Consider the following 24669-nt stretch of genomic DNA (forward strand, 5'->3'; position numbering starts at 1 on the left):
CCTGGCACCACCCACAGCGTCAGGTCCCCGAAGCCCGCCCTCCCTCTCCTTTCCCTTTTTCTATTGGCTGATACCAGGGTCCGCCTCTGGAGATCACAAGAATTCACTGGACGGCGCTACCGTCTTTTGGGAGGCCAGAGGGGCGGGAGAAGTACGCAGAGGGGGAGAACCTGCAATTGGTTGAGGCGAAGAAGGCGTGGCCCCAGACTGGAGGGGGCGGGGCTTGGAGATCACTGTTGGAGGGGGTGAGAACTAAAACTGAAGAGGATGATGACCTGTGGGGCCAAGAGGTCAGGGGGAAAATTGGGGAGGGGGGCAAAAAAGGAGGACAACGGGAGGCGTGAGACAGCCGTGCCTAGAGGAGAATTTAAAAAGGAAGGTCAGAGAATGAGGCCTGGGAGACCTGAAGAGGGGGAGGAATCTGGGAGGTGACATAGGGGAGGTCTTAAATGTGGGACCCAAGAGGTTCCCTTCAACTTCTGGTGTCAGGAAAACCAGGCAGGGTAGCTGTGCTGCCTTTGTTCTGGGCAAGATCCTCTGCAAGCCTTTTCCATCAATGGACCAGGGGACTGGCAGGCATCCCGATTCTTCACCCCGACAAATTAGGGAGTTATTTTTTAAAACTTTTTTTTTTTTCCCTTTAACAAAAAGGGTCTTTTAAATTAGATTTTGGAAGAAAAGTACAGGTCTATTCTGAGAAACCAAAGTACCACCATTACTACCAAAGGAGGGGTTATTAATTTTTGTGTGTGTCAGTATATTTGGTGAAGTCTGTGGACCCTTTTTAAAAAATAACTTTAATTTTTCAAAATATATGCAAAGATAGTTTTCAACATTCATCCATGAAAAACCCTGTATTCCAAATTTTTTTTACTTATCCTTTTCCCTAAATAGCAAGTAATTCAATATAGGTTAAACATATGCAATTCTTCTAAACATATTTTGTGGATCCCTTTCCTTAATGTTTTTTAAATCCATATAACAAAATACATAGAATTACAAAAGGAACCAATTATATATTCAAAAGTTAGCAAAACTGAACCCTTTTAAACCTGTTCTCCTCAAATCTAAACTTTAAATCTATGGCTGGTTCTCCTCTCTTTTTATAGCACTAATTTTTACTTGAAAGGTTCTCATTATTTTCATCCCAACAACTATCCCCTGTAATCAAGAATAAAAAAAGTAAAAAAGCAGCTCAGGATTACCATCCCACACATCAATATGAAATATTCCATACCCACAATCCCCTATTAATGCAAAAAAGAGATGTTTTTCTTCTCTTTGGAACCAAGTCGTGGTTAATCTATCAAAGTATTGCTTTATTTTTGTTTTTATTCTTCTCACTTGCACCATAGTAACTCTGCATATTATTTTCCTGGTTCTACTTAGCAAAGTAAACATGAGTTCACGTTTTTCTTCTCTATATCTAGTTTCTTAGGATCATTAAGTATCTTCCCAATGCAAAAGTGCCAGTGCCTAGCACTTAATAAATGATTATTTATTAATAGTATATATTCTATTACATTCCTGAGCTACAATTTTATTTAGCTATGCAGCAATTGGTGGGCACCTACTTTTTGTTTCTTTGCCTACCACAAAAAAATGCTATTAATATTTTAGCATATATGTGTACCACACAATCTTAATAGGAATTTGCAAGTTACCATATCTTTTTTATCTTCACAACAAGACTGTCAGATAGATACTATGGAGCTTTGTGATCCCCATTTTACAGATGAAGAAAATGAAGCTCAGGGAGTTCATGACTTATCTATCATCATAACACTTAGAGGATGAAGCAGATACATTATCTTTTTGTTAGACCAGTAGAGTAGTGATCAAAGATAGCACTTTAAGAAAAAAGCTTTGGCTCTGTTGTAAATATCCAATAGTGTTTATTAAGAAAATGTAAACAACCAGCACCCTTCCTAAGTTCCACAGAGACGGGATATTGCCTGTACCCTGCCTCTAGGGCTCTCCCCAATGCTCACAGTTGGAAACAATTTATGGCAAGAGTAAGTATGGCCAAAAAGTAGAGATTGAACAGAAGACCAACACATGAATTTTTTAAAAAGTGTCAGAAAACAAGCATCTAGACCACAAGATGTAACCTTGACCCAGAGTCCACTCCTCCAACTGGACACTTTCTTATGAAATCTCTATTATTCAGGAGTGAGGAAGATGGTGGTATAGCTTTCAGATATTATGATTATCATGTAGATTAGGAAGATTTTCAACAGAATAGCAAGGCCTTTAAAAAATAATTTTCAAGAAAAACATGCACACACACCAGGATAAAAACAAAGGAATTACTTGGAGTTTCGAAATTACAAAGGGCAAAAAACTTAGAGCTCTCTTGCTCTAGGGGTACTGAACCAGGAGTTGGTGAATAGCCCTGCCTGGCTAAGGCTTTGGTAGCATTCAGAGCCAAAAAGCACAGGACCAGTGTTTCTGGAAGCACCTTGGGCAACCTGCTCTCAAGCACCATAGGAATCCAAATCCAAATGAGCAGGTCAAAGCTAGAGGAGAGAGGGAAGGAAAGGAGGACAGAGCAATGGGCTACATTCCATCCAATGTCAGTCACCGCCTTCCAAAAGAAAGTAAGATACACCCAATTTCAAATAATCTGGAAATTATAACAGCTCAGGTCAAAGCCCTGTGACCTATTATCTCAATCTGTGGATAGATTTCTATATTCGCTTGACTAATGGCCCTTAAAGTATATCCAAAGGCCATTTGAGACTACATATATCTCCTCTACCTTGACCTAATCCAGGATCTTTAACACTCAAAATGACTCAGAGTTGAGCTGTCAGTATGAAAGATAAGAAGGAAACATTTGCTGGATATTACAGAAAGGATTCCCTGGAGGGAAATCAACCAAATGATTCTCTTGTCAAGTTCTATAGGTTTATATGATCATATAATTATTCCTACCCTTCCAAACCCTCTTGATCATTAATAAGGAGTAAACATGGTCACTAATGCAAGGACTGAAGGCCTCTTTTTTTCATTTGTAAAATGAGTATAGATCAAGAAATCCAAGTTTCCTAACCAACACTTTATCAAACTCATCTTTCCAAAAGTCAGGAAGGCCCAGCAATGTGGTTTATGATCCACCTTCTCTCTCCTAAGGCCACAGGTATTGTTAAGCAGAATCCTTGACTGCTAGAGAGGGGCTAGAACTCCTTCTGGTATTAGGACATCTTTGTCACTCACATTCCTGTACTGACAATGATCAGAATCCCATAATAATCCTGATCAATCTAACTAGTGACCCAATTCTTTAAAAATCCCATGGGAAATTACATACATACAACACATGTATGACTGAAACATGAAACCAGTTCTTCTAGAAGAAACAAACATGAATGGTGAAAAAACAAAATTTTAAGCAAGGATCAAATCTGCTCACTCTTCTTATGTTTGAGGAAGGTTCAGCACTGATCAGAAACCTCCTAGTTTACTCCTAGAAGTAATACGTAGGGCATTCTCTATGCATCTAAAATAATTTTCCCTTTCCTGTTGCTGATCAAATGACCCAAGATAAACACTGATGCTTTCTCTTTTTAACTTGGATACCAAATAGTCCAGTAGTCTGCTTAGTTCCAGTAGTCTGTAGAGTTGCCTTACTAGGAATTGGCTTGGAAATGGTTAAGAATACCCCCAGCGGAGGAACATAGACACAACCAACAGGGAGGATGACTAAGAAACACAAAAATGGAAATTATACTTTTCCAAGAATTGGAAAATATACTTCCCCAGAAGGGCCCATGAGCATAATTATAATAAAACGTAGTAAGAGGGAAGCCAAAAGACAGTCAAATGCAGACAGATGTGCAGAGTCCTTCTTAAGACAAGGAAGAAGGGACACCCCACCCTTAAGTGCTGGCCATTCATGCATTTAAGAAGGCAAAGGCAGATAGTTCTGGACTAGGAGCTTCATGGGAGGTAGTCTCTCTAGATGATATCCATGGAGCCTCAGAACTTGACGCTAGCTGGAGCAGCTCTTCTTTAGCAGCCTCAGTCACAACCACACCTGTGTGCACCACCAACTCCATGCCAGCAAACAAAGAACAAGTACCAGTTGTGGGGCTTGAAAGGTTGTTTTCAGAGTTGGTGTCCGGTTTCAATCTGCCATTTGTAGTATCAGTGCCTGATGAATCTTGGCTAAGTCCAAGCTCCTGCTCACTTGAAACTGCCAATCTGGTTTCAGCCTCCTCCATACTTCTACTAGGAACCATGTCTCCCTGTGCTGAGATAGGAGTTATTTCCTGCTGTGATGCTGCTGCTGGGGCGGTGCCCCTAGGCAGGGAAGAGGATGAACTCACTGGCTGGAGGAATGACTCCCCTTCAGCAAATGGAGCAACATCTGTCAGCAGGTCAGTTGGGCAGAGAGAAGGGCGAGATGCACCAGTATTGGCTTGTGATGCGGGTTTTTTGTGGGTGGGATGGTTTCGGCACAGGGCCTCAAAGTGCCTCAAGATCTACAAAACATGGAGAGAAAGCAGAACTCAATGCTCTATGATTTAAAAACTATGAATTATGGTTCCAAGGAGAGTAGAATAGGCAGGTTAATCATGCCCCACTTCCATCTGGTTGTTTCTATTTGCTTCATTCACCACTGTCACCCTGGGTGCTTTGATTACAGGGCTGGATCATCAGCTCTAACAAATGATAACAACGATAATAAAATATAATAAAATAATAATAATAATAAAATTTCACTTTTCGCCCATTCCTTTAAGCAAAAACAGCAAAAACAAATTCCTCTGGCAAATGCACATGAGATCATGTTGATTTTTCTGCATGCTATGAGTAACCACAAAGATACTGCCTCCACAATGTCTCTAGAAAAAGGAGCTACGCCATCCCCAAGTCTAATTTCTTTCTTAATCTCTTAGGCAGAAGTTAACATGGGGTGCTACCCACCTTGGTTGCCTTGTTAGTCACAGGGCCAGGGCTCCCCTCACTAAGCTGTTGAAGCTTCGGTTGGATAATAAAGAAGATGTGGTCCTGAGAAAGCAGATCTGAGCACATGAGGGAGAAGATGGCACACATGGCTCTCTGAGGAGAGGATAAGGCAAGGTCAGCCACACACCTTCTCAAAGTTGCTGCCAAACATGCCCATATACCATGGGGTAAAGGAGAGTGGGCACCTGCAGTATCTTTCCCTGTCACCAATTCTGGAAGCAAAGCTCCCCGTATCAGCGAGGTTTCATGTTGGCTTAGCTCCCCTTGCTGCCCCTTCCCTCTCTCACCTAAGTGTGAGGTAAGTGTGATTAGCCCAAGCTAATCCTCCTCCTTCTTCAAACTCCCATTCTTCCCTATCCTGATCCCATCCATTAATTCTCAGTTCCCAGGGTTTGACAAATGGTAATGAATCAAGAGAATCTAGAAAAGGGCACTAGACAACTCTCAAACTCCTAGCATTTTGTGTTTGGGTTTTTTGGTGGCAGGAGAAAGACAGAGCCAAGGACAAACAAGAATGCTCACAAAGACCCCACTTTTATCATAATGAATTATGGACATCAAAGCTATCAGCATTATGGGGGACAGCTAGGTGGCACAGTGGATAGAGCACCAGCCTTGAATTCAGGAGGATCAGAGTTCAAATCTGGTCTCAGACATTTAACACTTCCTAGCTGTGTGACCCTGGGCAAGTCACTTAATCCCAGCCTCAGAAAAAAGGAGGAAAAAAAGCTATCAGCATTATAACTGGGAAAGGAGCTATATGAGGTCTAGGGACAAGTCAGGATCAAAAACACATGGGAAGGAACATTTGGGTGGCCAGCATTGACAGCTAAGTGGCACAGTAGATCGAGCAATGGGCCTGAATTCAGGAAGACCTGAGTTCAAATGCAGCTTCAAACACATACTAGTGGTATGACCCTGAACAAGTCACGTAATTGGTCTGCCTCAGTTTCCTCAACTGTAAAATTGAGAAGATAATAGAACTCACTTCTCAGGGTTGTTATGAGGATTAGAAGAGGTAATATTTGTAAAGCATGTAGCACAGTACCTGGCACACAGTAAGTACTTGTTTTATTTTTATTCCCTTTCCTGTCTTCCCATCCCCCTCCAACCTTGCCATTTTGCCCATTCCTCTCACCATTTGAACACATTCACTGGGTCTTCCAAGTTCCCGATTCAAGAGTTCTAGTACTGCTTCACAATTAAGCAGCCCACACCTACAGAAGAATTAAATAGTGTAGTTGAAAAAGACCTAGCAAAGGAGGCTCAGGAGGACAAAGAAGAGACAGGGAGACAGTACAAGGAGGGGACCAAGAGAAAGGCATTTTGGACCTGGTGAAAGTTAGTATAGGGAGACAATGTGACTAAGGTTCTGTGTCTGGCCTAGAAAAAGTTTTAAAGCTCACTGGGCATGAAACATTGGCAAGGGAAGGAACAGGAACAAAACCAGGAAGTAAATTCAAGACAGAAAATCTTCATCCATAATATTAATTCCAGAAGAATGATGGAGGTCAGATTAGGTTTAGCTTCCAATGGTCTTATGCTTCCAAAAAGTATGGGATCATCACCTCCCTCCAAGAATTGGACAGGTCCCCAGCTCAAGAGAATAGAAACAAAGGAAAAAGCAGCAATGAATGTAGAGAAGGTGTGAAAGGCTCACTCTTTGATGAAATGCTGCACCTCCTCTCGAGTCAGAAAGACCCGAGGTCCCTGGGTCACGGTGCTCACAAGGCTCATTTCTTGTAGACAGTCACTCAGTGCCACAGCCTCTACCCTGTCAGACAGCACAAATTCATGTACTTTTCCCCAGAAAAGGTAAAAGGGGGCACGAGAATACTGAGAACTTTACAGTGCCTGAGGTCACTGAAAGGGAAAAACTCAAGAGTCCCATCTCATCCCCTCATTATCACCAAATGATGTTATAGGGTACTTGGTTATGTGGCTGTTTGGATCCCACCTTAAACTTTCATCTTTATTTCGTAACCCATCTGGGGATACAAGGGAATGAAATAAAGGAAAATGAAGTAAGAGACACACACAGTCAATAAGCTGATGTGTTTAAATGTATTTTTTAAGGAGTGTGGGTTGTAGGCAAGCAAGGGTAATCACTGAAAGTTACAGTAATTGGTATGAAGAGGAGTTTAGGCAGGAGTTGGAAGGGAACTGTCTTCTCTTCTCCTTCCTATTCTTTTCCTTTAATGGACAAATTTGAGAGGTGGAACTAGATCCAACATCCACTTTTAAGTCCCAGAAGGATCCCAATGGAGGGAAAGTTGGTTGAAAAGAAAAGGTACAGAATGGGTAGATTTTTTTTCTTTTCTTTTTGATGTTCGGAGACATCCTTTTGAACATTGTTGTCATTGTTCTTTACTTCCTAAAAATTCACCCCCACTCCCACACATAGACACATGTTCTCCCCACTCCCATAATAAAACCTTCCCTTTGTAACAAATTAGTATAGTCAAACAAAACAAATCAACATATTGCCTATGTCTGAAAATTTTGCTTCATTCCACTCCTACGGTCTGCCACCCCAATGCTAGGAAAAGGGAAATGTGGCTCTGCAGATAGTAATAACTTAGGATCACTGTTCCCTGTCTAGGAATAAGAGGGAAACCTGACAAAGACTGTCCTGGCATCTCTTCTATTGCAGAAGCTCAGCCGTCCACTTCCCAGATCTCATTGATGGCTTACCTTTCTGTTACATCACCCATCTCCCGGCTAGTTCCCGAGTGGCTGTCGCTGTCGGATTTACTGCCAGAGTTGGAGGCTCTGCTGAGTTCCCCATTCTCCTGAGATGAGTTCTGGGAGCTGGGGTCACTGTCCATCTCCTCCCAGCCGCCCCCCGCTTGCCCAGGCTGGTGCTTCACTGCAGAAATGGGGATGTCAGATAAGCCCCACAAAGAGCCTCAGTCCTTCCCAAGTCACCCGCTCCTCAGCTCTATGGGGACTCCATCCATCGGAGACTCCACGGGAATAGCCATAAAGGGCAGAGCCCCTGAGGAGAAGGGTCTGTGTTGATCTGCTGGATTCAAGTCAATTCAATACAACAAAGATTTATTAAAGCATCTATTGTGTACAAGGCACTGTGCAAGGCACAGGGTATGGCAGCCAGCTCTGCTTAAAGGCTTAAAGATGCCATGTTTCTATTTTGCCAAAGCAGACCAAAGAGAAAGTGTAGTTTAAAAGGAGAAGGGACAGAAAAGCAATTATAAAGCTAGGCACCGAGGTCTAGGTACTCATTGATGATCTATGCACCCCTGACAGATCCCTGATCTTGCAATGGCAATCTTCTCATCTCTACAAATAGGGCTAATGACAGTAACCTCTACAGAAAACAGCTAAAGGAAAAATTGGGAAGACTTCTGCAAAGACATTCTATAAAGAGCTAAGCAATGAAAATAGCTAAAATGAACAAGGTAAGGCAAAACATAACTTAGAACCTTTGAGATGTGGGACTTTGAAGAGCTCCTCATTCACTAACCTATGAGATTAGCCACAGCCAGGCTAATACAAAAGGAAACTCAGATAAAAGATTCTACGTCCTCCCCTTCTATCTCTTTTTTATTCTGCCCCCAAATTACATAGCTACTTCTTAAACTTAAGAATTTTCTTAATATCCATAGTTTTCTATGCTTTAGTTAGGAAAGGCAATGTAGTATGTCTCTGATCCTATGGTGTTATGGGAAGAAAAGTCTACCTAATCACAAGGACCAGGAACTGAACCTAGATTCTCTTCTTTGGGACTATTGTTCTCCCTAAACTTGCTCACTGAGGGGTGGAAAGAAAATCAAATAGGAAGAGAAGAAAATCCTCTGTGGGGTCATACCTCTAATACTCTGGGTGGGTCCAGATGGTGGTTTCCTAGGACCAAAGTGACCTTGGCCAGCAGTTGGTGCTACTACAGGCTGGTAGGTATCCTCCTTCAGCACTTGGCTCTGGATACTGGGACTTTCATGCCCAGGGAGCACAGCATTAGCCACCACCTCAGCAGCCTTCTGGATGGTGGTGAGAAGAGCTTCACCAGCAAAGCCTGTGCCACAGGAGGGAAGAGATTGTTCTAAGTCTCCAAGTTACAGTTTTGACTTGGGAGAGGAGAAATGAAGGAAAAGGATGTCTGCCTCTAGGACCTTGTGTAGTCTGCTCTTTGCTTCTGGAACTCAGAGAACAAAGGCAAATATCACTAGATGCCAGGCCACAACAGGGTGAGAGCCAAGTTTAGGAGGGAACAGAAGTCACATGTGGCAATAAAACAATCCAGCACTATACCCTTTCTAGTAGAATCTAGCCATCCTCACAGCCATTGGCATGATCATGTTTCAGCCATTATCTAGCCATAAGGACAGCATGCAAGTACTCCCAAACCTATAGTAAGACTGTATTCTTGTGTTCCCTCCAAATACTTTATCCTATCTCAGGGTTCAGGAGTGGCAACTAAGTATCCCAAAGACAGACAGACACACAAACATACACACATTAGAGGTAAAGAATATAAGGAGGAGATCAAGCAGAAAAAAGCCCCAGTCTGGAAGCGAGGATATTAACTTCTAGTACCCATTCTGCCTCAAGTTAGAAATGTCACTTGAACACACTAAGTTTCTATTCCTCATCTATAAGGAAGAACCAAGATGATAAATATGGAAATATACTGAAAAGCTAACGATGTTATACAAATTTAAGGTACTGATATTAGTAAAGCATAGACAGGTAAAAGGAAAAAACAAAAAAACAAACAAACAAAAAAAAACAGGAAAAAAGAAAGAAATGAAAATGTCTTTCCTGATTGCAAGTCACTAAACTTTTAGATTCAGCTGCCTGAGGGACTGGAGCCAATGATCTGTAATGGCCATTAATCCCAATGAATCCTACTTTTACTATCCTCCACTTTGATAAAGATACAGACTCAGAGAGCTTATGTGGCTTGCCAGTAGTCACACAGCTAGTAAGTTTCTGAGAAGGGAGGTGAATCCAGGCCTTCCAGACTCCAGTCCAACACTGTGTCCTACATCATACTTATCTCTCAACATTTTATTAAAAAAGAAAAAGAAAAGAAATATGAAACTAGTGAGGAAAAGCAGAGAGAAGACCATTTCAACTGTCACAGATATTATTTACTGGAAACAAGCTTCAGCTTTCCTCCCTTTTGACCAACCTAGAGCTCAGCTTTCAAGTTTCTCGAACTCAGCCCAAGGCCAGTGCCCCTTCCCTAACCATGGCTCTAAAGCCTGGTACCAATGTTGCTAAGTCCTCATCTTCAAAGCACTCAACTTTTAGCCCCATGAACCCTGCTTCAGGAAACTCAGCCTTTTTTTTTTTTTTTTTTTTTTTTAACCCAACTCTTGATATAGCATTTGAAAATTTACAAAGCCTTCCCAAACTTATTTCTTTTGATTAACTTTCCAGAAGACACCTCAAAGGGTCTCGCCCAGGCCATCCTCAGATGGATGGACCATTAAGAGGAGGAAGGCCTTGAACTAAGAAGGAAATGGAGTTCCATGATGAATACTCACCAGAGCTCACCCTGTCCTTGGTATAGCCAAAGCCTTGGAGACTGCTACAGGAACTGGATTGGGATCCCATACCTAAGGAGAAAGAAAAACACCTAGAATTGTAAGTCTCCTCAATGAGCAATTCCACATTCATTAGGTAAAGAAAGTCCAGGGGAAGGGAACAAAGAGAAAAGAGATGTTTTTCTCCATTTTAACCCAACAAGTACTGACTTACAATGACACAATGATAAAGGGACTGAAATTGACTCAAAAGAGAAAGGAAGGGATGGAAGTATATACTTCACCTGTTGCAGGAAGGGACTTAGGAGAGTGGGTGGAAGGCAATGGCAACAAGGTATCAGAAAACAAAGCACTTGCCAAGTCCTAGAAGAGGGATGGAGAAAGTATGTTAGTGCCACTGCTGCTTTGCATCCTGAGAAAGCTTAGAGATGCTAAAGGAGCCTAATTAGTTACTCAATAAGGAACAGAAACTCTCTCTCCAAATCCCAGGATAGTCTTTAGCAGCAAGCTTCAGCAGAATCTCAAGCGAGCCCTCATTTTTTGGGTAAGAAAAAGAAAAAAGAAGACCAATTTCTAGGCATGAACCCTGAACTGATTTTCTGCAAATTTAGAATGCCCAATAGCTAGGTATTCATTATAATCTAATCTCCTTGTTCAAAATTACTTAGACTTAACCCCAGCTTTAAGACTTACCTGGGCAGCCAATCGGACCTTCTGATACAAGCTGTTCCCATGAAGAGGATCTGGGAGACCACCAAATACTGAAAAATGAAAAGGATAGGGAATAGGAAAAAAAAAAAATCTGAAGTTCTGAACTCAAATACTAGTCACTCCCAAATGTAGAGATTGATTTCTTCATTGCATTGCACTGCATCTATACATAAGTGTCAGATCACTCCAAACAGCCCTATGTCCCACATCCCTCAGCACCATCACCAGTCACTCTCTCTTGATCACTCTGTTCTCTTCTCTAGATTTACTTTTTCCCCCCTCAAGCACTTGGATGTTTCTCTGGGGTAGCCTCTAGGGAGATTTTCCTCAAAGCTTCCATATCTTGCCCTGAAATGTCACCTTTCTAATAACATATGAAGACATCAAAAGAAAATGTGCTAGCACTGATGAAAGACAGATGTAAGAGATGAAAGGATGGACCCCAAGTCTGAAAAGGTTGCAAAATTTTGTATGCAATTACTCAGAGAACTCGTGGACTTTTTTTTTTTTTTCCTGGGAATTTTCAGGAAACAGAGAGCTAATTATCTATGCCTGGTTGAAATGAGGTTATGATCAAAGGCAAAGTCTAGGTGACTTTTTGCAGGATCTTATTCCATTTTTTCATTAACAGTATAGCTGGCTAGAGAGGCAGAAAGCAATGCTACCCATCCTTAGGATATATTTCCTGAAACATTCCATTGATTAAGAACCGTTAAAATTGCTCTAGAGAGATGCTTTGCTATTGTTCTTATCAATGCTTTTCATTTTCCTCTTCTTATGAGGACAAGGGGAAGTTTAGTAAGCTTTGAATATGGGCAACTAACATTGAAAAAACTGATGGGATCAAATCAGAAGCCAATAGTTGAAGGATCAATTCCAGAATCGCCTGTTTCTTTGCTGGAAGTTCTCCCCTTCCCTAACCCCTGGGTGGACATTTCTTTAATCAGTAACTATTCCTGAACCATAGCGTCCCTTGAAAAGTCAGGACAATCATTCAATTGTCCCTTCAACTGGCTCTGGGGAACAGTTCTCAAAGGGGTAGACAAAGTTCAACCAGGCCGAGGATCTGAACTACATGTCCCATGATGGAGTCTGGACCTTCTACATCCTGGAATCAAATTTTTATAGTCTTCTTTATCATCCTAGGAACTAGCTTTCTATGAAATTACAATATTATTTCCAAATTAATTTTAGAAAAGGGCCAAATTTCAAACTAAAACTGAACCCTCTTTTCTCTATAATCCCCCAACAGGGACTAATGCTAAAACTCCCAGATACCTGCTGCTTCCTGGATAAAGGAAGAATTGCGTTTGAGTGCAAGTAGAAAGGATGCAGAGCCATGGCTACACATGTAGAGCAAGATTTTCAGTGCCTGAGAAGAGAGAAGACATCAAGTGAAGACCACATTGGGCTGTAACTCAGATACTTTGACACAAACCCAGGGCCCAGAAAAGCCCCCTGTGCTGCCACACCATACACACACCTCCTGGTGTAGTATCCATACCATTGTCCTCTTACTTCCCTTTGGGCTATTCTGGAAACTGTATCCTGTCTAAGCTTTGACCTGGCCTGTCTGACTCAACAAGTGCCTTGAAAACTTCCTCTCTCCTGCTTACCTTGAGTTTAACATGGCAGGAGTTGCTCTGTAAACGGTTCAGGAGGTACTCCAACAGACACTGGCTGCTTCCCACTGACTCATGAGAAATTTCTGGGAAGCAATCATGTTAGGGAAAGGATATTCTCCAGATTATATAAATGGGAAAATTGAGCCTGCCAATTACAATCTCCTCTTTTTTTCTATAATTGTTTCTTTTGAGGAGAAATTATGATAACTTAGGTTTAACTGAAGTATCAACAAACAGCCTTCTTCTGTCTTCCCAGTCCCATTGCCCAACCACCTCAATTAATCCAAGGATCCTTGATAGATAAACCCATCAAAGGCTCTTTCATGGTCTGTCCCAAAACTTGTTTTTGCCTTCTTCGGAAAAGGATACTAGCAATTTCTTCAAACAGGTAGCCCGGGCAGGGGACATCATCATCAGACGTTCCTTTCATCAGCATTGGGAGCTAGATGAGAATAAGAGAAACCCCTTCCACTGGTAATCTTTTCACACAGGGATATACCTATACCTATGTCCATTCTTTAGGTATAGTTCTTTCCAGGTACAGGGGGAGTCTTATCAACCAAGAATGTGACCTAGATACTTCCTCTAAAAGCCTGGTGTTGCAAATGGCACTTTTAGCCCCAAATTTCTTTTCATCTCTTTTTCAATAAGTCAGAGAAACAGGGTTGTTGGGAATGCTACTGATGACTCTTAAGGCTAGGAGAATAAAGTGGGAATAAGGAAAAATTGTTTCTGTGCTTGAATTGAGGTGGCACATAGATCATAGCTTCCCTAGTAATTTAAGAGACAACTTTAAGTACCATCATATATCAACTGATCTGGCAAACAAATTAGAATAACAATGTTCCATATTGGCTGTGTTGTAGGGAAATAGTGCACTTATTTCTTATTTGTTCACATACATGTTTATATACATTTTGGGTGGCATCCAATATAAATAATTTCAATTTTTCTGGAGAAAATTAGCAATCTGTCATAAAAGATAAGAAAAGGCTTGTATCTTTATCCTTTGATCTGGTAAATCTATTTTGCAGAACAGATTTCTTTTTTCTTTTCTTTTCTTTAAATTATAACTTTTATCAACAGTATATATGCATGGATAATTTTTTACAACATTATCCCTTGCACTCACTTCTGTTCCGATTTTTCCCTTCCTTCCCTTCACCCCCCCTCCCTTAGATGGCAGGCAGTCTTATACATGTTAAATATGTTATAGTATATCTTAGATACAATATATGCGTGCAGAACTGAACAGTTCTCTTGTTGCACATGAAGAATTGGATTCAGAAGGTAAAAATAAGCTGGGAAGAAAAACAAGAATGCAAACAGTTTACACTCATTTCCCAGTGTTCCTTCTCTGGGTGTAGCTGATTCTGTCCATCATAAATCAATTGGAATTGGATTAGCTCTTCTCTATGTCGAAGATATCCACTTCCATCAGAATACATCCTCATACAGTATTGTTGTTGAAGTGTATAATGATCTCCTGGTTCTGCTCATTTCACTCAGCATCAGGGTCAAGTAAGTTTCTCCAAGCCTCTCTGTATTTCTCCTGTTGGTCATTTCTTACAGAACAATAATATTCTATAACCTTCATATACCATAATTTACCCAACCATTCTCCAATTGATGGACATCCATTCATTTTCCAGTTTCTAGCCACTACGAAAAGGGTGCAGAACAGATTTCAAGGAAATCATTCAAAGGAGGAAACAAAATCTATTAAAAAATGTTCAGAGAAATACTATTTACAATAGTAGAAACAACCAAAATTGTCTAAGGATAATGTAATAGCAGAAAAGATAATTGGCACTTGTGAATGGGCTGTAACACTATCTTGATTTTAAAATGACAAGAATATGAAATATATCAAATAATGGAAATGTTCATATGAAATGATCAGTGAAAAAAGAAACACCAGTTAGGATATACAACTACTTAAAGGCAAGTATGCATATTATATTATCAAAGATTTACAGAGAATTTGGAATGAGCTAAATAATCTAGGGCTAAATCATTATCAGGCTTCTCCCTTCCACCACCACTCCTATCCCCCTATAAGTAAGGGATGCCTTAAAAAGACAACAATGAAGACAGAATCTTGCTGGCTCACTTTGACCCTCACTCTACATAATATCAAGATAAATCCGTTCTGCATCAGCAAAATCATTCAGATAGAACTGAAGTCCATTGCTAGGTGTAGTGTCTTAGTTCTTTCAATACCCTCTTACAACCTGGGGCCTAAATCAATTCTGAAAGCTAGAAGCATCTTATAGGAGCAATGACATCACTAAACATTCTAGTCTTGACAAGCAGTAGGGAATAAGTAATGCCTACCACCAACAGAAATGATAAAAAGGGTCAGCCAACTAACTATGACTCAGAGCTGTAATCCTTCTGCAGAAATCATCATGTAGTTTCCTTTTATTAATTATTATGCCATCCTGAACAGGAAGGTAATATGAACTTCATTCAAAAGAGCTATAAAAGAACTTTTAAGTAATTGTGGTAAAGCCTGGCTGCTGGTGCTTACAGAAGCCAAGGACTGAAAAGGAGAAAAGAACAGGATCCCTCTGGGGTGGGGTGGAGTGGGAAGGAAGGGAAGGAAAAGAGGGGAAGATATGGTGGCAGTGGTGGGAAGTGAAGAAAGGGGGTGAGTGAAGAGGAGTTCTATTAGAAAATTACTCTGCTTCTGTTTCATGACTTCATATCTTTATGTTTTGTTTTGTTCCTAGGATTTAACAAAATCCAAGGGGAACAGGACTTGAAAAATTAAAATCTATGGCCCCCAAAGGATTCCTGTTACCTCTTATCAATTGTCATACAATTTAGGAATGGGAAAGAGTTGCAAGAGTGGTCAGCACAACCTAGAGAAGACACTATTGAGAGAATTGAGAAGATGAGGGCAAGTGACCATTTTGGGGAGATTCCAGATGTTTTCCATGAACTTTTAAAAAATATCTATTGATAATATTTTTATCATCATTTAGCTAAAAACTTCATTTCAACATAAAAAGGAAATAACCTTTAATATAACAGAAAAGGGGTTAGATTCTGCTTAGGAAAGGTTCTTTGGAGGCCTTGTAACCTGGCTTCTAATTCCTAGTTGAAATCCTACCCTCTGCAAGAATTTCTCCAAATCCCCCATTAAAGATAGTGCCTTCCCGAAGTGATTACCTCCAATTTATTCTGTATTTAACTTGTTTACCATAGTTGTTCCTAGGCAATCCCTTCCTCATTAGACTTTAGGCTATAGGAGGGCAGGGGCTGCTTTTTGCCTTTCTTAGTATTCCTAGTGTTTAGCAAAGTACCTTAATAAATGTTTGTTGACTTTGGGACTCTTTCCAGAGTAGTGTCTGATTTAAATGCATAACTTTTACTCTGTGTGTAGGGGGAGGCCCTTCTAAGAATAATGCATTAAATACATGAGCTTAATTTATTATAAAGGGATTATAAAGGAAACTAGTCCTATTGAAATATAGTTATGAGAATATTTTAGAAAGCAAAAAAGTTCATGGGCCCCAAGCTATTAAAAACCCCTTGCTTGACAAAGAATCTCGGTTGAGGTGAGAGAAGAGGGCACACAAAAGAGGAGATTGTAGACCTGGGTAAGGTGGAAGGACGACGACACGGATCCGTAGGATGGGGACGCTGTGAGGAGACATCGATTAGGAGGCCGGGAACCACGATTCTAGGACAGCTGTAGGCATGGACTAGAGGAGCTGACCCGGAGGAGATGACTCTGAGAGTCTTGCTTGGGTGACCGGGGTGGAAATAAGGAAGGGGACGCTGAGGATCACAGGGCACAAAGTTGGCGGTGAAGGTCATTCGGAGAACCTGCAAGCCTTGCCCTCCCATTTTACAGACGAGGAAAACTGAGGCCCAGATGTTGTCAGCACGTGCAAGCACAGCCAGAGTGAAGGTGGGGCGGGGAGAGACCTTAACCTTCCAGAGGGTAGTCTGGGCCTGCCGACGTGGGGCAGGAAACAACAGGCCTGGAGGCCCAGGGCCCTGCCAGGAGTTCTCCCTGGGAACGGGAGGTCAGGAAAACTCTGCCCGAAGAAACGGCTCCTATCGGAGGCGAGGGCAGCTCAGAGGAGGCAACTCAGACCTACTGGGTATCGGACGGGCTCAAAGGCCTGGTCAATGGGGTCTAGAGTCTAGCTTAGTACTCACTCGGTGTAAGAAGCTCAGCCGGTCCCGGAGCTGCGGGGCGGCCATGATCCGCGGACACCCTCACCACCCGGCTCCCACTTCCGCCAATCACCTAGCCGAAGCGAGCACTACAGACCAATTGCTCGCGATGGGGAGGAACTCCGAGGACGTCCTTAATAAACAAATTGATTTCGGACCAATCCGAAGTCAGAGAATGGAAACAGACGAGGAATATGAACCAATGGCAAGATTCTGAAAGAATCGAGGAAATCCTTCCGGCAAGCGGATGATAATGATGAAAGGAAAGGGAGGGAGAAATTATCATTAAACCAATGAGAGAACTCTCCCAAAGTTAAAGACAGGCGTTCCACCTACCAGCAGTGACTGGAAGCCGGAAGCACGGGGATCCAAGATGGTATTCCCTTGGTGGGAAAGGACAAACTCATGTCGGGTACAGGAGCTGTGTGGAGCAGAGTGCGAAGCCGAATACAGAGTTTTCCCGAGCGGCTGGCGACCTGTGGGGTCGAGGTGAGGGGGTCCATTCTGGACGACAGTGCGGAGGCCCTTCCCCCGGTGGTTGGGGAAGCCGTGTTTAGGACACTTTGCCGAGCCCCATTTCTCTCTCTCTCTCCCCCTCCCTTCCAGGCCGCTGCATACGGGAAATGTGTCCAGGCCGCCACAGCTCCCGGCGGGGAACTGAGGAGGAACCTCTGTGCCAAGGAATTTGAGGCCCTGCGGAATTGCTTCGTGGCAGTTGTACGTGTGGCCTTCGGGCCTTGATACGGCTTTCTTTCCCCGGCTGCAGCAGGCTCTGCCCACTGTCTAGTGCAGGGTCTAGGGGTGGGGATGGAGGGGGAGGGCACATTAGATATTGAAAAGGGGACTCGGGTAGGTCACTTATTCCAATCCCCTGCATGAAGCTTGGGCACCAAATATATATCAAAGGGTTATAGGCAAACCTGATGAACAGATCCATTTATCTTATTGTTATGGCAGGATGGGAAGTTGGCAAATTTTGCCTCTTCCCAACAATGGGCTTTCTTATATCTTCATAACAGAATGTCATGTTTAACATTAAAGCAATCCATTGACACCAAATTCTTTTATCATTTCAGGCCAAGAAGACCTTAAACTGAGATATTAAGATGGGCTTTGAATCACTTGATATACCTTCCATTTGGTGCTGCCCATCAGCAGGAAATCAGATTTTAACTGTTGCACCAAGGAATCATATGTCTGAAGCTCTGAGAAGTGAAACAAAAGGTGGTGCTTGTACACACTTACATACATGTATATATGTGTACGGGCACATGCACACAACATAACCGAATTAGCCAGGATGGTGGTAGAAGTTACTTTGCAAACTTGATGTATATAAAGACTTTGGTTAGTGTGGAATGTAGTTTAATTAAAAATAAAGTCTATATTTAAATTTAGCCATATATTGTAACTAGATTTTTCTTGGGCTGAGTGCCATGCCCATAGAGAATTTTAATAACCTTCAAAAAATAAGAACTCTGGTAAGTACCACTCCTATGTAAAGACTTGAAAAACAGAGAAAAGTATTAGCCTTAACCCCATAAAATAAGCTCTAGTTGTATATTTAAATTTTTTTCATTATGTATTTGGGTATCAAACATGAACATTTCAACATACAAGTGAAGATTGTATGTAAATTGGAATTTTTTGTGGTGAGGGCAAAAAGTGGATAGCATTGGAAAAGAGTATTCCAGTGGGCAGAGGCCTCCTTTGGTATAGCATGGCATGTTTAGAACTTCTGCAAAGAGGGAATTTTAGATTGGCTCTTTTGTAATAGGAGTTTTGGCTACAAGCTGAGTTTAAGCTTGAGTTGAATTTGAATAGAATTAAAGGAGTTTCTTTAATTGAACAAGATTAGAATTCTTTTAGCTCTGGACTGAACCAACCCCACCTAGATAATGGAATGGAGCTGCTTATCTTGTTTCCCTCCGGCGGGGTCCCTCATTGAGTTTTTCCTTAAAGAAGTTATAGAGTTTTGGGGTCCTTTCCTCAATGATGATCTTTTGATTCCAGTTCTTTTGGCTTAGGGAATTTATTAGTACCAAATCAGCTAAATTAGAAGCCCCAAAGAGGTTTCCCTTTTTAAATAAAAAGAGGAATTAGTTTAAAAAGAGTCCTGCATAGTTGGACCCACAGAGGGGAGGGAGATGGTAAAAGTTCTAAAATTGGTAGCTAGTTTAAAGAGATGTTCATCTGAGGGGCAGAGTTTAGCTATGGGTACACCTTGCTCTTCCCCTGTCCACCATTGCAGTCATGTGGCAAATAGAGCTGTTTATAAAAATCTGTACTCTGAGGAGAGAAGCAAGCATCAGTCATATCTCAGGTGTCAAAACTCTCCCATAAAGAACTTTGGGTGTATTCTTGAAGAAATTTACAAGATGATTCTCTTTAGTCTTTAGGGAGTCCTAGTAAAATTTTATAAGACATCTAGGATCATGACAGAAGGGTTCTTCTGCCCAAACTTGGAAAATCTGAAACTTTAGCCTGCTTATTCAAAGCCATCCAAGACAATGTAAAAATGACTTGGAATAAATCTTTTTTTTCAGGTTTTTAAATTGGGTTTCATGAACTTAATTTTTTTTTTTATTAACTATGTCAGTGTAACTGGTTTTATAATCTCATATAATTTACATATTTGAAAACATTTCATCAGGTTGCCAGAAGGATCCAAGACACACATAAAAAGGTTAAGAATACCTTGAATCTGTGCTATTGGAAAATTGTAGGCTCCTGAAGGGCCTAAAATTTTTATCATACCCAATTGGAAGGGGAAGGGAGAAAAAGGAGAAAGAGAGTGCTTCCTAATTGATAAATAACTGCTGGGTAGGAAATTGAGAAGAAGACAAAAGAAAGTACTTTTGTTCAAGTAGAGGTAGGTGGAAAAAAAAATCTAGGTCTTGGGGAGGCTAAGAGTCACGATATGTATCATCTTTAGAAGTCAGTACCTGTACAGTGTTTATAATTTCTATTATTGTGAATTAATTGATAATCATTTTACTACTCTAAGCTAAAGTTATGAAACCAAATGGAAGCCCTTGTGATGTAAACTATCCCCTTTGATTTTTGGGAGAAGGGCGGACCTAGGTTAGAGAAACCCTAAAATCTCAAGCCCACCTGGCCTCTGGAAGGGGCCCCACCCTCCTATTCATAGAAGAAACTCCCATTACTATCTCCACCTACAATTCAATTGGAGATCTTGACCTGATGTATAATCACCAACCTTTATTGAATTGAAAATTAGTCCCTCAAACTCAGCTGGAGTTCCCTAGCTCCAGGTCATGAAAACCTAATATGATCAAAGGCTCAAAACCCAAACCTTTGCTAAAAATCCTTTCAGAATTTAGCCGGCTGAGAAAGTTGTTTTCTCAGTGTAATAAACCTTTTTTTTTTTTTTTTTTTTTTTAAACCATAAAACTCCCCTATCGGAATTTCGAATTCTTTGCAAAACCTTTCACACTTCGACACTTGGGAATTCCCTGAACCAGCTAACAAGATAGGGAAGAGGGAGTGGTAATGGTGAAAATAATTTTCTTTGGAATAGAAATGAAGACTCCTTTCTATATAATAAGACTGTGTAACTACTAAAGAAGGTGGTATGTGCCCTGGAAGTTATAGTAAATTATTGGGAATTAAGTAAAACTTGCAGTGATTACTGTGGTTATTCCAGACTTTGCTAATATGGTAATCCAAGTAATCTAAGCTGCTATTGAGTGAAAAGGATTTATTAAATTTACTAACTACTTAAAAAAAAAAAATATGCAGAGAGAGACCAATCAAGAGCAGTTTGCTTTTAAGTGGGAATTATTTCAATATACCTTCCTGGTCCTTCATGGTAATTTCACCTACAAGAGAGGCAGGTAGGTGGCACAGCGAATAGAGTAGGAAAGACCAAAGTTCAAATATGGCCTTAAGAAGCATAGTAGCTGCATAACCCTAGGGAAGTCCTTTAGCCCTCTTTGCTTCAGTTTCCTCATCTATAAAGTGAAGTAGAGAAGAAATGACAAACCACTCTAGTGTGTTTGCCCAGAAACCCCCAAATGAAGTCATAAAGTGTGACATGACAAACTAAACAGATCTAAAAGAAGCCCCATTCCTGCAAGGTACTGTCCAGCAAGTAATGCTACATCCATGATTTATTCACACCAGAAACAAAAGGAAATTAGCCCTAAGAAAGCTTTGAGTCATTAAATTTTGGGGAATAGGTGGAATGTTGTGGCCTTGATGTTCCCGGTTTCCCATTTGTTACTGTTTCATAGTGAAAGACCCATTTATGAAAAGCCTGTTGCCACTCCCACTGCATGGACCCTGCTTTTTAATGGACATTTTGTATTTTTTTTTTTTTAAATTTATTACCTGTACTTTTAATATTCCTCCAGTATTATTTATGATAGACTTCTCTCAAAGTAAGTTATTTTAAGGTCTTTTTAGTGGTGAAAGATCCCCTGGAATAAGAATCTGTACCATTTTTGTATGGCCATCAATGGTTTTCACACATGAAAAATAAGGTTTCATTGTATGATTATCGGCTCCAAGTTTGCCAATTTAGTATACTTAGGGAATTCAAAACAAAACAAAAACAAAAAAAACCTTGGGAATCAGTCTGAGAGATATATCAGAATTCCCACTTCTCTGTAAGGATATCTTTCTAATCCAGCAGTTATTATTGCTGTGATTAAATGCAGAAACTAAGAGGAATAGAATTATATTTGAATAAACTATTGGCATTATAGCCTTTTTAGTCTTTCTTATCAAAAATAGCTTTGATTACATGTTGTGGTCCAAGTATATTTCATTGCTTTGCAATTCTGAACCTGTCATAGAATGGCTTGAATTAGTTCTGGTCCAGAATACCACCCTATTTTCCTCTATACCACCTTAGCCTAAGTTTACATTAGAAAAGTAACAATAAAAAGTACAACTCACATGTAGGTAAATACAGTCTGTTTTCAATACTTGGTTCAAAAAGATTAAAGGGTTGCAACAAAACATTACAAGTTGCCAGTACTTTGAAGTGTTGTTCAGTCCTTTCAGTCATGTCTAACTCTATGACCCCATTTGGGGTCACAAAATTAGTAAATGTCAGGAAAATGATTCCAGGCCCAGCACTTATTCCACTATGCCATCAGTCAATTACACAGAGTAGGAGATGCTAATTTGCTTTAAAAAAAAATTAATAATAATGAAAAGTATGAGTTGCAATTCCACTCTGAACAAATGTGTCACCTTGCACAAGTCACTTTCCTCATCTCTAAAATGAAGGTATTGGACAAAGCCTCTGAGGTTCCTTCTCTTTCTAGATCAATTGAACTGAACATTGCAAAATAGCCTCCAAAAATGTAATTGATGATCATAAAACCATGTATCAAGTTTCCCACAGGAAAGTTCAAAGTAATTTTGTTAAAACTGGGTACCTATGTTTTAAGACAAAAGTAGGGTCAATGGCCTTTGATCTAAAGTGTTTGTAACTGAAAGTGAGTTTCCTGGAGTTCTGCTCCCTTGCCCATGGTCCTATATTGACTTAGGAATCCTACCTCAAAACTACTCCAGGAAGGAAAGATGTGTTGAAATACCTAAATTTGTGATCCAGGTGAAGTGAAACAGCTAAAAGAAGGACCATAGTTCCAGTACGTTTCTGCATAGGGGCCTATCACTTTTCTAAGACTACTGTAACAGATTTCTATCATGTTGTCTAGTGTCCCATTTCCCAATAACCACCAAAATTCAGAGCTAAAAGATCCCCAAATGCATTTCTGTGATTGGGGGAAAGCAGCCCATCTTTCTTATTACTGAGGAGGGAGTGATGTTAGAGTAGTTTCTATGTACTGTGCAATGATCATAAATACAGATTTTGACAAGAAAAGATACAGGCACAGTAAAGCTACTAAGGTTAGTATCTTCCAATCATAGTAAATAGGCATTTTTGTCTAACACAAACACTGATGATGGTGATCTCCATATAGTTTTCTTGTTTTAGCTTTAGATTTTATATGACTAAGCTACAATTTTTAAAAAGGCCTTCTTTTTCCTGTCCCCTTAACTGGACCTGTCACCTTCTAGTAGACCTGAAGCTAGGAAGAACTAATTTTCCTTATCTTAAAACAGTGATGATAACACCACATTTCCAAGTTATTGTTAGGAAAAAATAGATGATTTGTAAAGCATTCTGTAAACCTTAAAAGTGCTATATAAGTTCTAGCTATTGTTTTTCCACACACATTGTCTGGAGAAATTCACCTACAAGATATAACTATGACTCTGACATCTCCCAACTCCCCAAACCAATCATCTAAGCATTAAGTTTCCAATTGTCTGGATTTTAATTCCAAAACTGAATTTCTCTCCTCCAATGTTCCCAAACTGTCATTTCTGCTGTTCTCATTCTTCTTGGTCAATGAGGTTCAATATTTTGGAGCCAGTTCTCAGACGCCTTCATCCCCATTATCCATGCCTTATTATTCCTTTGATACCTCACATCTGTTCCCTCCCTTCCATCAATCAAGTATTTATTAAGCCCCTAGTATGTATTCAGGCCTATTCTAAGCACTGGGAATACATTAGTCTTTTCCAAGAAGCAATCTAGTCAGGGAGATAAAACCAGAAGAGAAAATAACAATATATAATCAACTGCTAAAGTCTATGGTACAGGAAGTCAGAAATGAAAAGGATTGGTTATGGCTAACAAGAAAAGGGAGGACATCCTAGGTAGGGGCAAGAGCCTAAGTGCCCACAGGGAGGTGGAAACAAGCATGGCATATTAATGGCCCACTAGTCTGGCTTCAGTGAAGGGTGTATGTTTGGAAATAGTAGGATCATGGGATTTAGAGGGAATGGGAAGGCAATTTATAAGCTAAGTCCAATGCTTACATTTTACAGATGATGAAAATGAAGTCCAAGGAGATGGTCACTCTCATTCTCTTCCCCCACATACATATACATGCACACATATATATTAGACTGCATGCATTTTATATATATATATATATATATATATATATATATATATATATATATATAAATGTACACACAAATATATGTATATATAGTATAAAACATTTACATAGTACTTATTCTGTGCCAGGCATTATGCTAAATAATTTACAATTATTACCTCATTCAACCCTCACAAGAAGCCAGAAAGGTAACTTCTATTATTATCTCCATTTTATAGATGAGGAAACTGAGACAAACAGGTGGAAGGAACAACTTGTTCAGAGTTACAAATGTAATACGTGTCTGAGGTTGGATTTGAACTGGGGTCTTTCTTATTTCAGGCCTGATGCTCTTATCCAAAAATCTCTCTCAAGAAGTCCAAAATGGAACTGGTATTTCCTTCTCCCTCTTTCATTTCTATTGAGGGGACCACCATCCTTCCAGTTACCTAAGCTCATAACTTTGGAGCCATCTTTGACCCTTTTTCCCCCCCTCTTCTTCACAAATCAGTTGCTAATGTCAGTTCTGCCTCCACAATATATCTTGTATCTGCCCCCTACTTTCTTCTGAGAGCCACTCCCTTAGTTTCAAGCCTTTCTCATCTGTCATTTGGAGAATGGAAATAGTTGGTTGGTCCTCTTGCCTTCAGTCCCTTCCTTTCCAATTCATTCCCCATACAACTGTCAAAGTGATAATTCAGCACATATTTGAACATGTCAGTACTT

At 40.5% G+C, this 24669-nt stretch overlaps 2 protein-coding genes and 1 long non-coding RNA gene across 4 annotated transcripts; 2 read left to right on the forward strand and 1 right to left on the reverse strand.

Annotated features, from left to right (window-relative positions):
• Positions 1-131: 131 nt before the first annotated feature.
• Positions 132-13546, forward strand: LOC141538690 (uncharacterized). Its single transcript, XR_012481102.1, has 5 exons — positions 132-290; positions 4238-4382; positions 7628-8393; positions 10378-10584; positions 12448-13546. It is a non-coding gene; the product is annotated as an uncharacterized LOC141538690 (long non-coding RNA).
• Positions 1879-17181, reverse strand: TEPSIN (TEPSIN adaptor related protein complex 4 accessory protein). 2 transcript variants are annotated; one of them, XM_074260390.1, is made up of 13 exons: positions 16997-17181; positions 13190-13262; positions 12812-12903; positions 12474-12567; positions 11178-11245; positions 10769-10847; positions 10485-10556; positions 8804-9007; positions 7669-7843; positions 6635-6748; positions 6113-6191; positions 4933-5067; positions 1879-4487 (listed from the first exon to the last, which is right to left on the reverse strand). In XM_074260390.1, exons 1-13 carry the CDS (start codon positions 17039-17041, stop codon positions 3897-3899), a joined length of 1821 nt encoding a protein of 606 aa, XP_074116491.1. In that variant the 5' UTR covers positions 17042-17181; the 3' UTR covers positions 1879-3896. The 2 variants fall into 2 exon arrangements, with proteins under 2 accessions (XP_074116491.1, XP_074116492.1); XM_074260391.1 differs by lacking the exon at positions 16997-17181 and adding an exon at positions 16425-16972.
• Positions 17182-17344: 163 nt separating this feature from the next.
• Positions 17345-18411, forward strand: NDUFAF8 (NADH:ubiquinone oxidoreductase complex assembly factor 8). Its single transcript, XM_074260392.1, has 3 exons — positions 17345-17503; positions 17621-17731; positions 18091-18411. The coding sequence occupies exons 1-3, from the start codon at positions 17420-17422 to the stop codon at positions 18109-18111; spliced, it is 216 nt and encodes a 71-aa protein (XP_074116493.1). The 5' UTR covers positions 17345-17419; the 3' UTR covers positions 18112-18411.
• The last annotated feature ends 6258 nt before the right edge of the window (positions 18412-24669 follow it).

This window comes from Sminthopsis crassicaudata, chromosome 4 (genome assembly GCF_048593235.1).
Source record: "Sminthopsis crassicaudata isolate SCR6 chromosome 4, ASM4859323v1, whole genome shotgun sequence".
NCBI classification, from domain to species: domain Eukaryota; kingdom Metazoa; phylum Chordata; class Mammalia; order Dasyuromorphia; family Dasyuridae; genus Sminthopsis; species Sminthopsis crassicaudata.

Bases quoted from the DNA above. Each gene is read 5' to 3' on its own strand.
- TEPSIN (XM_074260390.1), bottom strand. From the start codon at position 17,041: ATGGCCGCCCCGCAGCTCCGGGACCGGCTGAGCTTCTTACACCGA. The intron at 12,904-13,189 runs GTATCCTTTTCC...ATTGCTTCCCAG, and splicing joins CCTGTTTGAAGAAATTGCTA to AAATTTCTCATGAGTCAGTG. The intron at 12,568-12,811 runs GTAAGCAGGAGA...CTCTCTTCTCAG, and splicing joins CCTGCCATGTTAAACTCAAG to GCACTGAAAATCTTGCTCTA.
- NDUFAF8 (XM_074260392.1), top strand. From the start codon at position 17,420: ATGTCGGGTACAGGAGCTGTGTGGAGCAGAGTGCGAAGCCGAATACAG. The intron at 17,504-17,620 runs GTGAGGGGGTCC...CCTCCCTTCCAG, and splicing joins TGGCGACCTGTGGGGTCGAG to GCCGCTGCATACGGGAAATG. The intron at 17,732-18,090 runs GTACGTGTGGCC...TTATCATTTCAG, and splicing joins GGAATTGCTTCGTGGCAGTT to GCCAAGAAGACCTTAAACTG.